General features: G+C 39.1%; 1 protein-coding gene across 1 annotated transcript in view; it reads right to left on the bottom strand.

Annotated features, from left to right (window-relative positions):
* Positions 1–12,566, bottom strand: part of Oamb (Octopamine receptor in mushroom bodies) — a 91,371-nt gene that overhangs the window by 20,552 nt on the left and 58,253 nt on the right. The window contains exons 2-3 of the mRNA XM_065493677.1: positions 8,710–9,081; positions 4,824–5,120 (exon numbers count right to left, since the gene is read on the bottom strand). Of these exons, the coding sequence (XP_065349749.1) occupies positions 4,824–5,120; positions 8,710–8,961 (549 nt within the window). The 5' untranslated portion in view covers positions 8,962–9,081. The remainder of the gene's footprint in view (positions 1–4,823; positions 5,121–8,709; positions 9,082–12,566) is intronic.

The following is a 12,566-nucleotide window of genomic DNA, read 5'->3' on the forward strand; positions in this document are numbered from 1 at the left end:
TGGCCAACAGTACAGAAAATGAGCTCTTACGGGGAAAAAGCGTTGCAGGGTAAGTGTTCGTGGTTTCTAATTGCATTAATTTGCAACAGTTTTTGGCCAAGGAAACTGTTGCATGCAAGTTAACCCATTAATGATGAAAATGTGGACTGACACTAATAAGCATGAATATCAGAAATATTCATACATATTCCAATTAAGGGTTCCGTTTTTTATATGTTTACGTATATTTTTGAGCCAAATTTAGCTTTTAAAAGCATTAAGAGCGATTACAATTATTTTTGACAGTTAAAAACAACTTCATTTCACCTTTTATTAAAAATTGACAATTTTTATAGTGCGCATCTTTTAGGGAATAAAATTGCAAATCATGCATTTTGAATAATGTTGAGCAACTGTTAAGAAATCATCTAAAATTGTCATTGGAGCCAAAAGCCTTTTTAAACTCCCAAAACAATTGGAATGGTCTTAAATGTCGTTGCAATTATAATTTTTCTACGATTTTCAGGGTGTGTAAAACACTCAATGCCTGTTTTTGAATCATTCAGTTCTAAAGAATCTGTTACATATTCATGATTCTATCATTTGAACTATTCCCGCATGATTGAAATATTGCGTAAGAGAGCATGTGTGAGGAGTGAATAAAGTTAGTTAGGAGTCAGTCAGCAAGCAAAGTGCCTGTGTTTGATTGCTTCTACTAGAATTACAATTATTGCAGTTACAAGTACAATTATTAGCAACTACAATTCTGCTAAATAGTGTTAGGTAACAATTTATTAGAATCATAGGTTGATTCAATTAAATACAAGGTTTTTGGTTGAGTTGAGTTTTTAATAAAGGAAATTCTCTGCTAAAATCTGAATCCATTAGACATTTATTATTCACCATGTTGTGCGCACACTGGATGTAAATTACCTCTGTCAATTCAGTTGCTGATGGATTGAAACTGTATCGACGTTGTTTATATTTGTATAAGATGATTTTAAACAACTCATAATTCCACGAAATGCGCGCTTTTTATGCTTCCTCAAAACCTACTTAATTTAAAAAAACAGTCCATCAACTATTCCATTTCCACGCCACAAACATTGTTTCAAATGTATTCAGGTAATGTTTGCGTTAAAAAAGCTATTACTTTGTTTAGCTACCGTAAACGTAGCTTAATGGTCCGATTCTTTTGGTCGTTTGTTTGGAAAACATTTTTTACCCTTCCCATCCATTTTTGCAGTGTAAAAGTATTCTCGTCTGGTCACGTGTGAAACAGCAACGAATGCGCTTGGCGATCGTAATTCAGCGGAGCAACTTTGGCAAAACATTTCGCAGGGGTTCAACTTTTTCAGCATCGCCGAGATTAATGGCACCCTCTCGCCTCCGGAAAATCTATCAGCAAGCGGGCGCCGGATTTTCCACCTGCAATAAAACCGATAGAAATGCTGGCGGACGAGAGTGCGCGGCCGGTCGTTTGCCGCCGCGACCGCACTCTATTGCGGCAGTGAAACTTTCGAATATCGCCTTGTTTTGCACAATCTCAGCGGTGCAGCTTCTTATCAGGGGCTAGCATGCCGCCGCCGGATTTCTCCTAATGGCACAGCACCACCGCAACTCTCACAAAGTAATGAGCTGGCGCGCCCTCTAAATTTCGTTTCCGCTAGGGTTAGCAGCTCCTCCAAGCAAGGAAAAAACCAAATTTGTTGAGGTCAACAATGCTCCCATCCTACTTCTTCCATTATTTAACAAAAACATAATTCTTGTTTATTCTTGCCATGCCATAGACATAAATATAAAATTAAGTAAGAAAGGGGCGAACAGCGTTAATGGCGAAAAAAATGCTATAGCGAAATTAATTGGATATTGATATTTTTTAATTCAATGATTTTAGCAAGTTCTGGAATCGTGTTTTAGTGTTTTGAAATTAAATTTCGAAGCTAGCTTTCATGGTCCTTTTCAATGGCAGACTCTAATTTCACAAAAAAATCAATGGAAGTGTTGTTTAACAATCTCTAAATATTCCCTAAATTTTCGATTTTAGGCCAGGAAAGTCTTTTATAACTCGATCATGAGTGGTTCAAATTGATAATTATTTTCTTTTCACATTGCATGAAACAAAATAATATTAATTACGGCATCGGAGAGAAATAACCGAAATTACCTCTGCAAACCAGAACAAAACACCAATTGTGTCAGCTCGGGAAAAACAAAATTACGCTGAAATACACTTTATATTCCAGCAGCAATCATTAAACTGACAGCTTGTCAGCCTGAACAATTAGTTTACCCAGAAATGTTTTTGCTGGGCTGAAAAAAGTCCTCATAATTTATTCATCGCAGTCTCACAAGGGAGCAAAAACACTGTGCGTGGCAACCCTAATTCCCACAGATGGAAAATGAGAGCAGCACCGAGAAAATTAATGGAGGCATTTATATGCCACGCGGAAGATTATTTTCGCGACGAATGCCGCGTTTCCATTGCACAACGTCAACCGACAGGCATGTTTTTTGTCGGATTAGAGTCAGTTCAAGTGATGTCGTCAAACTGCCTGCGTGACGGTTGCCTTAGGCGCGGGAAATCCAATCCGCTTAAATGATTTAATTTATGCCCCAGTACTGAACGTATACATTCCAAGCAATTTGTCAGTCTTGCCCTTCTGCTATCTGCGCGCGCGGAAGATCGATTTTGGGTCACATTTCATGCTCCAACAGTTCTTTCCCTGATGGATTAGCTTCAGCCTTACTCTTGACTCCTTTCATGGATTTTCATCCCACAGTGTTCATTTCCCGACACGCTCCAAACGAGATATTTTCCTCATTTTTTTATCTTTGTTATCAGACTCAAATTGACAAGTTTGTTCGTTAAATTATAATTGAGGGCGTAATTGTATAACATCATTAAAAATTGCACAATGGTCTTGTCGTCATAATGACATAATCATAGAGCAAAAAATATTTTCAAAAATTGGAACAAGAGGAAGAGCGTTTATATCGATCGAATAAATCGCGCCAAGCATTTATTTGGCGGGCGCTTTTTGTTCGGGAAAGGAATGGGAAGGGGAGAAAACAGCCATATATACCCTCTGCTGAAAAACATGCTATTACAAACACTGAGCAGTGAATGGTGCTGGAAGGAGTACAGGTTGTCCCATGACGCTGTTTTTTGTTCTTCCTATGTCTATATAAACAATTTGAACAGAGCTATAAATTGCATTGCTCCCTTTTTGCCTTGGAGGTTTGCCATTATTTGTCTGTTCCGTATTCTTAAATGAATAAGTTAGTGAAATGTGTTTGAAGGTGAGGTTCCCCCAATTAAAGATTTGGCTTGAGTTGATCATCTTGATTGTTCATTTATTTAAAACTGTTTCTCAACTCAAACCAGCACGCTACATGTTTGTCGATCTTTCTCGAAGCAATTCGTGCTATATGTTCATTTTGGTCTTGCGAAATCTTATTTTGTCAGTGCAGCGCAATCATGCTCCATTTATATGGACCAGCCTGTGCACGTGCACACATTTTCCCAATCCAAAACAGCGATATAGCATTATTCGCCCACGCGAGAGGATCAATAATATTTGCTCTGCTCCACTCGTTGCCGCTCAGTCAGTCAGCACGCGGATAAGATCTAAATTATTCCGGTCGGCGTGCTGGAAAAAACAAAGACAAACAGCTCTCGGTCGACCAAAGCTTGTTTGCTTCTGGAAAACGTGCACACATGCGGCGCCGGCTAATTCAGATCAGCAGCCGTTTCCGAAAGGCCGACAGCTGGAGCAGAAAAGTCGAATCGGCCCCCTAATATCGCACTCGTGGCCGCTCGACCGCCAAGTGCATGCAACCAAAATAGAATCACGAATCAATAGGCGCGTGTTTAAATATTCATGGTCGCAAGCTACTGCCACGGTTCTTCGACACGTTGCCCAAAGACTTATGTACTTTTTACATACACACAACACAGGTCTTGGCTTATTAGATATTCATTGCTTTTCATCGGTCGGTGTTTATACATGACGCGGTCCCTGGCGAGTTGCTAGTGGCGAAAGTTTTTGATTAGTGCGTTGCCTTTGCGATTGGCAACTGACGGAAAAAGGTTTGCAAGTGGAAGAGGGTATTTTTTCAGACTGTGTTCAAGAGGGCAATTTTTTTAGATTGAATGCGGCGAACTGAAAAATTCACCATTTGACGGTCGGGACAGGCAGCGTTTTGACGCATGCAATCTAGTTTTTGAATAAAAGTGTTGGAGGTGCTGTTATTGCTACTCTTGAAGTAAATCCCATTATTCGCTATCGGTGATTATAAATATGAAGCAAGTGACTAGCAATGTAATTCAATATCCATTTACAATATTAATAAACTTAATGTCAAACAATGTAGACTATAATGATTAAAGAGAGAACATTCTCATTAAAAATAGAAAATATCAAATTTCTTTTGTCATCTCATATGCAGAAAAATACATTCACTCTGCACAAACCAAACAATTTCTTGTAAATAGTAATTTTAATTAGATTTTTATTTCAATTTGACTGAAATGAAACAATTAGCTAGAAACGTTTCTTACAAAAAAGAGGTGCGTTCCTGACAGCATGTTCAGGGGGATTTTTTATTAACTGACCAATTTCGAGTCAAATATTCAAACCAACTAGATATAATGACAAAGATCTTGAAAATAGCCTAACCAGCATGTTAATGGGTAAAAATTATACAATTTGTGCTGCGCAAATTCTTGCATTAATGAATATAATCGCACGATTTCCAGATTATATGATGCTTATACATACAAATATTTTAAATAAACCTAAAAAGCAATGCTGGTATAATATTTGCAATTTGGTACTCACCGTGTCAGTGTCGTGGACCGTCGTGTTGACGGCGGCCGCGTTACCGAAGAAGGCATCGGCCTTCTGGTCTTTCCAGCCGACAAGCGGAGGGAAGCAGATGACGAATGAAAGCACCCACACGCCAGCGATTAGCAGCTTGGCCCTGCCGGGGCTCATCAGCGTGGGGTACGAGACCGGTCGCGTCACTGCCAGGTATCGGTCCAGCGAGATGGCACACAAGTTCAGGATGGATGCTGTGCACATCCACACGTCCACCGCCAGCCAGATGGCGCACCACGTGTCCCCAAAGAGCCAAACCTGGGAAAAGGTCGTGATTGTGGTTAAAATGTGTGAAATATTTACTTCAAAAAATTGACTACCGTAAAGAAAATGAGTCTGGCTAACTTATTTTTCCGAACTACGCGGTGGAGTCATTTTTTTATTTTAGGTGAATGATCATTTAGGGATTTATTTTTCAAATTTTGACTCTCGATAGTAATTTAAGGGAAAATGGAAACTTTCCTATTTGGATTTAAGTTTTAAAAATCCATCTCAGTATATCTTTGAATGGGACGAACTTACTTACATTTTGTGATTCACTTATGAAAATTACTATAGAAAAATGAGTGCCAAAAATAGCAAGCATCTAAAAATATTTGATTTAAACCCGGTTCTGATTTTTTTAAATTAAATTATAAAAATAAATCTTGTTTGTAGCTGGAATTTCCTGGTGAAATTTCCTATTTCTCATGCCTTGTCACATGATAATTACTCCAAACATGATTTTCCTCATGCCATTCCTTTGTGAGCTGGAGGGTTTCCTGTAAAGGAAATTGCTTTTCTAAGAAATAAGGACTTAAGCAAAGTAATAACGATCCAATTTGCTTTGGAATTCTAGACTGCAGAGAAAATATCCGAAAATTTTAGTTTCTATATATACTCTCTTTCGTTTAGTTCACGTGAAATATGAATTGATTTTAAAAGTCTCAACAAGCTCGCATCCACGTTTCACGAATCAACTCAAACGGAATCAAAACGGAAAAGAAATACACGTAGAACAAACGTACCTTTGGCCAAATTATTTACTGTTAAATATCTCTGAACTCTTGTTTTCAGTTTTGACTGCAATTTTTCCGTTGAAGGAAAACTACTATTAAGAAAACAAACCATGAATGTTGATAGCAAAAATGCAATTTATACATTCATCATGGACGAAGTCGTTTAGCGAAAAAAGCTAACTTCGGCGTAAGCACTTAATCTGGAAAATAAGCTGCACTGCATAGTCCACGCATAATTTTCCCATTCTGCCGGCTAATATTCTGCATGGAGCAGCGCGATACGAACGGCGCAGCCTGTGAAAATTGCCTCATAAGCGGCTATAATAATCCGGACGGCCGCAGAACAGAACAAACACGACGACGGGGCTTCCAAAATTGGTCATTTTCGTTTCTTTCCCTTTCTTTCTCCCGACACACATTAGAGCTCAGCAGCGCTATTCTCTCGGCAAATCGAGCGTGCGAAAAGAGAAAGAGGGAAAATCATCGTTGCCGGGGCTGCTTGAAATAATGCCATAAAGTCACGCTTTTCCCTAGTTCTCCGCAGTTGTGCACATTTATGGCGATAAGAGATCCAAGTGTGCTCCAGTTACTTGCCTCGTAGTAAAAACATGCAAAGATGTTGGTCGGTATTCACGTAAGTGATAAATCACCGCTGTGTCCATTTTTTCTTCTCGCTCACGAACATTTTACAACTACAACATTATCAAGTGAGTCCAAGATGACTTTTATTTTTCCGCTTTGGCAGTGGAAATTCTCGCCGTATTTCACGCTCGGATTGATCCATACAAGTACAAGTACATAATACGTTCGGGGCACGAAACGTTTTAACTGGATATCGGCATTGCACCAAGTAACAAATAAACATAGATTTTGAGATTGCTTTTGACTTTTAACAAATAACGATAGGGCTATAAATTTTGGATTGTTTCTTGAAGCAAACTTTTTACACTAGATGGGTTTTAATTAAAGTTGCTTGAGGCTTAAAAAGCGTTTTTATGTATATGAAAAATTTACTGTCCCATATTTTTTAGAGATTTCGTTTACTTGAATACCACGTTTTCCAATTTACACAATAAAAAAATAATAATTTACGCACTTTACATATTAGAAAATGTCTTTAGGGCGCTAATCCCATCTTACACGAGCCGATGTTGTGCATTACTAAACAGATTAGTAAACGATTTAAGACTGTTCTAGAACGGTTTTGGCAGTTTTTCAATTTGAAATATGATACAAATGGTAAGTTCATTTGATGGACTCGTGGCGATTGGAAAATATTCCAACGAATAAAATATACAGCCCTACTCATAAGTTTTAATGTTTTACATCTTCAGGTGCGTAAAGAAATAATTTAGTCTCTACTTTGACTTTAAATTAAAAACTCTATTGCCTGAATGAACTAGATTTGCAAAACTGGTTAAATGTCTAATGTCAGAAGCTCTCTATGCAGTAAAAATATAAAATTAACTTAAATATGCACCTTGTTTTTTTAGCAATTAAAAGACGTCTTAATTTATCTGTCTCTAATTATTTCAAATCTATATATATTTTAACTTTTCGTGAATGAAAAGAGATATTAACGTTTCACTCTCTTTTCATCTTCGTTAATTGCGTTTCAAAATATGTCGAAGGTAATACCATGGACCCACACAATGATCACTGTGCTCAAATCATGTGGGAGGTCATTAATGACGCTGTTCGTGCGTCAACGCGTCTCTTGTGCCATGTACATTTTGTTCGTGCTCACGCGGCTTTTTGTTCTTACAAGTTCAAGTTTGTAATTAAAATCGCAATCTCTTTGTAGGCAGAGTTGGCGAAAAATTGCAGAAGTTTTCGCAAGGGAGGAAAAAAATAATTCAGCTTTGATCGAAAGGAGTTTTGCCGTTCTGTCACACGCACGCGAAACATGAATGAATTTGTTGCAAATGCCCCAGATGGTAGGGGAGAGTAAAAATAAATAAGGGGTGAACAATTTTGACCAGTTTAAAAATGTTCTAATGAGTCGTATAAAGCGTGAATTTATTTGACTGAATTGCTTTTTCGTTAAGAAAATATTTCGGTCAATTATTTTGGTGTAGTTAAATAAACTGTAAGGAGTTAATGATGAGCTAAAAACTGAAACCTATCATTTTCGATTGGGAGTCTGTAGGGATCGAAAATAGTTACATAACTTCACACACGCACGCAAAACTTAACTCGAGTTTGTTGAGACCCTCGTATAAAATTCAATTCTTACAAGCAAAGACGTTTCCCTCAGTCAGAATTTTAAATTTTAATTAAGAGAGAATATACCCATTACATCAATCTTTTAAATTATTGCGCCTATTAAAATTTTAGTGCCTTAAAATCGCAGAAATAATATTTCTTATTCACGGAATAAAAATGAAGGAACATCACGAAATTTCGATTTACTTATGAGGAAAACACGTTTTGGAAGCCATTAAAATCATTTCTTCACAATTCAAGAGGTAAAAACAGATTTTTAATGTTTAATTACTCCTGATGTGACGAAGCATAAAAATTTAGAGTCTGCGGTGGACCAACTCAATAAAGGTGTTAGATATTCGCTCATTAAGATATCTTCTTTGATCTTAGATGTTGACCAAAATTTAAATATAGACTAATTTTTTTATGTTCGTAACAATTATTTTTCTTAAATACTCGAAAACAAAATTTAACAAATAATTTAGATTAATAGAAAATCGTAAAAAGGTTTAGATTTTTCTTGGTTGGTAAAAATCTCTATGACTAACGAGAAAATCCAGCGATCAAATAAAATTCTGGATTTTCCTCGTTTGAACGCCAGGTTTTCCCAGCGCTTGAGTGAAGAGGTGTAATAAACAACTGACCTTGAAGACCTCGAGGGCCGAGCTGAAGGGGAGGACGGCGAGTCCGACGAGCAGGTCGGCGACGGCGAGGGACACGATGAACAGGTTGGTGACGGTGCGTAGCTTGGAGCTGATGTAGACGGCGGCGATGACAAGACAGTTGCCCAGCACGACCATCACGTCGACGACGGCGAGCACGGCGAGCGGCGCCAGCACGGCCGCCCCCTGCCACACCACGGCCTCCCGCAGCGCCTCGCACGCGCTCGCGTTCATCCTGCTGCCATCCGAGGCGGAGGCCTGGCCCGCTCTGGCCCCCGGCCGCCGCAGCCGCCTCCGCCGCCGTCGTCGCCTCTGCTTGCCGCGAGGCCGCCCCCGGCGCACGCGCCTCCACACCTGCAACACACACAGAGACACACTTTTGTACTCTCCATCTCTCTCTCTCGCTCCTCCGCTGCCGTCCTCCCGCCCAACCGGCCCCAACGACCGAGTTTTGGTTTTCGTCCCTTTCGCTTTCGACAGACGCTCGACTTGTGTGTTTTATTTGTTAGGCAAAGTGAGTTGTTAGTCAGCCAGTATGTGCTTGGCGTGTATAGATTTTCATACTCCTTGCCGATCAATGCCAACGCCGCTTTTAACGAGAGCACAAACATTTCTCAAGTCATCTCAAGTTGTGAATTTGATTACGTTTACGATTTTGTTAACCACGGCAATCTTCTCTTACTATGATTCATTTCTAACTCAAATTTTTTTAAAATGTTCAGTAAAACCTGTAATTAAATTTCAAAAGTTTGATAAACTTTGTTTTTAACATATTCTTATAAGGAATCTGATCTTATAAGGCAGACCGAAAACTAGTGCGAATTAAGCTTGGAATTAGCATTATTCATCCTGTGACCCGTGTCTTTTGTCTTTAGCTAAGACATATGTTTGGCAAAATTCGGACTAAAAGATATCCCAAAGAAAAATAATAAATGTATTTATCTTTAACAATTTCACAGCTTATAAGAAATTGAAATTTGTGGCCATCACGTTGTGCTCTCAGAAAATCAATATGTAAATTTTACAAATTTTGACAAAAATGTCACTCTCTCGTTGGATCTGACCATGATTTCTCTTTTAATACGCCATAATTTGAAAGCCATTACAATTTTTCAATTTAGCAGAGCAGGCCATTTTGCATTTGATTTGTGAAAATATGTTAAAAGCAGTTTAGTCAGTTTTGGACAGCGGAAATTGCTTGATAATGGGATTTCCGTGTTGCCGTGTTGCGTGGATTTGCCTGCACTCGGTTCCAAAAAAAAAAAAAAAAAAAAAAATACGAACCAAATTAGTGACCTCTAGTTTCAATGAACGGTCGATTAATTGAGAGCTGAACAACTTTATGCATGTGAAGGCGTTAACTGCGTCAAAACCTTCCCCCACTTCGCACTGTTTTTGGCTATACGTTTGATTAAATTAGCGAAAATAGCTTAGTTTTGTGTCAAGAAGCAATTTGTGAGCAAATCAAGCATTTCCTCAACAGCCTTTGTGCTATTTATTGCACGATTTCCATATATATTGGATTTTTTAAATTGCAGGTTTTGAATAGTTCAAAAATATTGAAAAGATCTCTGTAGTTAAAAATGTGATAATTAAGAATCAAAGTATTATGGGGTACGTGGAAGCCGTGACAGAAATGCGTCTTTTGGTAGTGAACGTCTTTATTCATGTCTCGTGGTTTGGTAATTAAGATCAAGACCAAGATCAGGAGCAAGATCAAGACTGTGAAATTACATTAATAATCAAAATCACAAATACAAACAGTAAAAATATCACATTCGAAATACAAACAATTATTACAACTTACCCCGTAGTTCAGGTCTAATATGAAATAGTTTTTTTGGAATTTTCTCGCACCAAATCTCATCCTAGCCGGAGAGAGAAATTATTGTGTTGCGACTGCTTTGGTGCGAGTCTGATTGTGCAGTGGGGGAGAAGGTGCAGTAAGGGTGCTCTGCTTGTCGCACACCTTTGTACTGCCACCTGGCGATACAGGTTAAATGCAAAGTAGTTATTCGGACAGTAGTGGCGAGAAGGCGCCACAGTATCATAAAACTTTTTACTTATTTAAAAATTAAAATATTCTTGAGAAAGTGTAATTTTCTGGACAGTCTGAAATAAAATAAAATTGACATACCATATAAGCGATTCTATTTATTGATCCCTGTATATTTTCACAAATCTTTCCATCTATTTTTAAGGATCGTTTTTTAAGGACCTTCCATCACGTTAAATAGAGATCTTCTTCACTTGTGGTCTCAAGTTTGTATTGAGGAGACCATTTTCTGTCAAGCCTGCGACCTGCGATCAATCTCTCCATTCTAAAAATCATTACAATGATGACTGACGACCGACGCCATCATTGCGTTTAAAACGCAAAGAGAGCCAATCTCTACATATATAAGTTAATCCCTTTTGCACAGATCAAAGTTCTCACAAGGAGAGTCACTGTCAATGAAGTGTTATGAAATTTCATGGAATCCCGAACACGACAGTAATAAAGGCTAATCCGTGAGACTCATCCTTGCGAGGCCGAGCTATGCAACCCGCGCAGCGCTTGTGACATACCGGTTGCATATTTTTTCAAAGGCGAATCGCTGAAAAGTTGAAAGGCGCCGCTCGACAATGCGACACAGCGGAGCTAACCCCGTTTCCGTCGCGTGTGCGCCAACCGCGCAGCGATTTATATGTATAATACACATAGAATAAAGCGACGTGTAATTGGCAGAAGGACGCTTGGCTTAATTTGCATTTGTTGCCGACGGAGGCGAAAAGCCGAGCGAGCAACCACTTGAATGTGCACAACAACGCCAACGACGGCGCACACACACACACGGTGCATGCAGGTTAATTGATCTGTTGAGCCCTGCACATCGCGCGCGCTTTGTCCTGCGGACGACACCACCGAGTGCTTCAACAGCCGTGATTGAAACGAGGGCTCATTCTACCTGCACCTGAACGCGCCGTCAGTCAACACTGTCAGTGTTTTCACGCTGATGCAATCAGGTCGAAAAGATTGCATCTCAAACAGCGATCAACAGATTATTAATTGTAATAATCTAGGGCTGTGCTACTTAATTTGTTAGATCGGTTCGGTAGATTTTTTTTCCACTTTGGATTTTCCAATAAACATTTTTTAATGTCCATATCTCTTAAACAGCGGGAATCAGATTCATGCGACGCGCAGATATGGCGTCCGGGAGTATGGCGCGAAAAAACGGTCACGGGAAAAGAACCAAGTTTTGGTCATTTTGTGACACAATTTGCATTACTTGTACTAATTTTTTCTTTTGGATCGTAAAAACAAACACTTGACACTCGTACGGAAATCCAAAGAGAGCTTTTTGTTTCCCACATTCAGACACCATCTTGGATCTGCGTAGTGCGAACCAATTTGATCGCACAACTTGCCCCCGGTGCTCTTAAAGAAAGAAATACGCTTGAAGGTAATTAATAAAATTGAATTTTTTAGCGGTCTCACAGTCTGCACCAATTGTTCAGTCAAATGAAGTTCCCCAAGGAGGAAGCATTTTTCTTTTTCTGTTTATTTTTACTCTCTTTGACATTGATGCTCTTCTCGACGATACGCATCCTTATGTCACACTTTGAATATTTCAAATGCATACAATTCCCCTTAGTTTTTAGCTCTTGAAGGGATTTTATGGCAGGCTCATCCTTTTAAGATTATCACGCGTGATACATTGGACACAAAGTAGCCATTCAATCAGCGCGTCCGCACGCTAGGCGGCAGGTAGAGCGAAGTGTCCACCGGTGCGCGCACTCGAGTGCCACAATCTTTGTGACCATCAGTTAGAAAAAGAGGGTGAAAAATTTGCACT

Source organism: Cloeon dipterum, chromosome X (assembly GCF_949628265.1).
Source record: "Cloeon dipterum chromosome X, ieCloDipt1.1, whole genome shotgun sequence".
Lineage (NCBI taxonomy): Eukaryota > Metazoa > Arthropoda > Insecta > Ephemeroptera > Baetidae > Cloeon > Cloeon dipterum.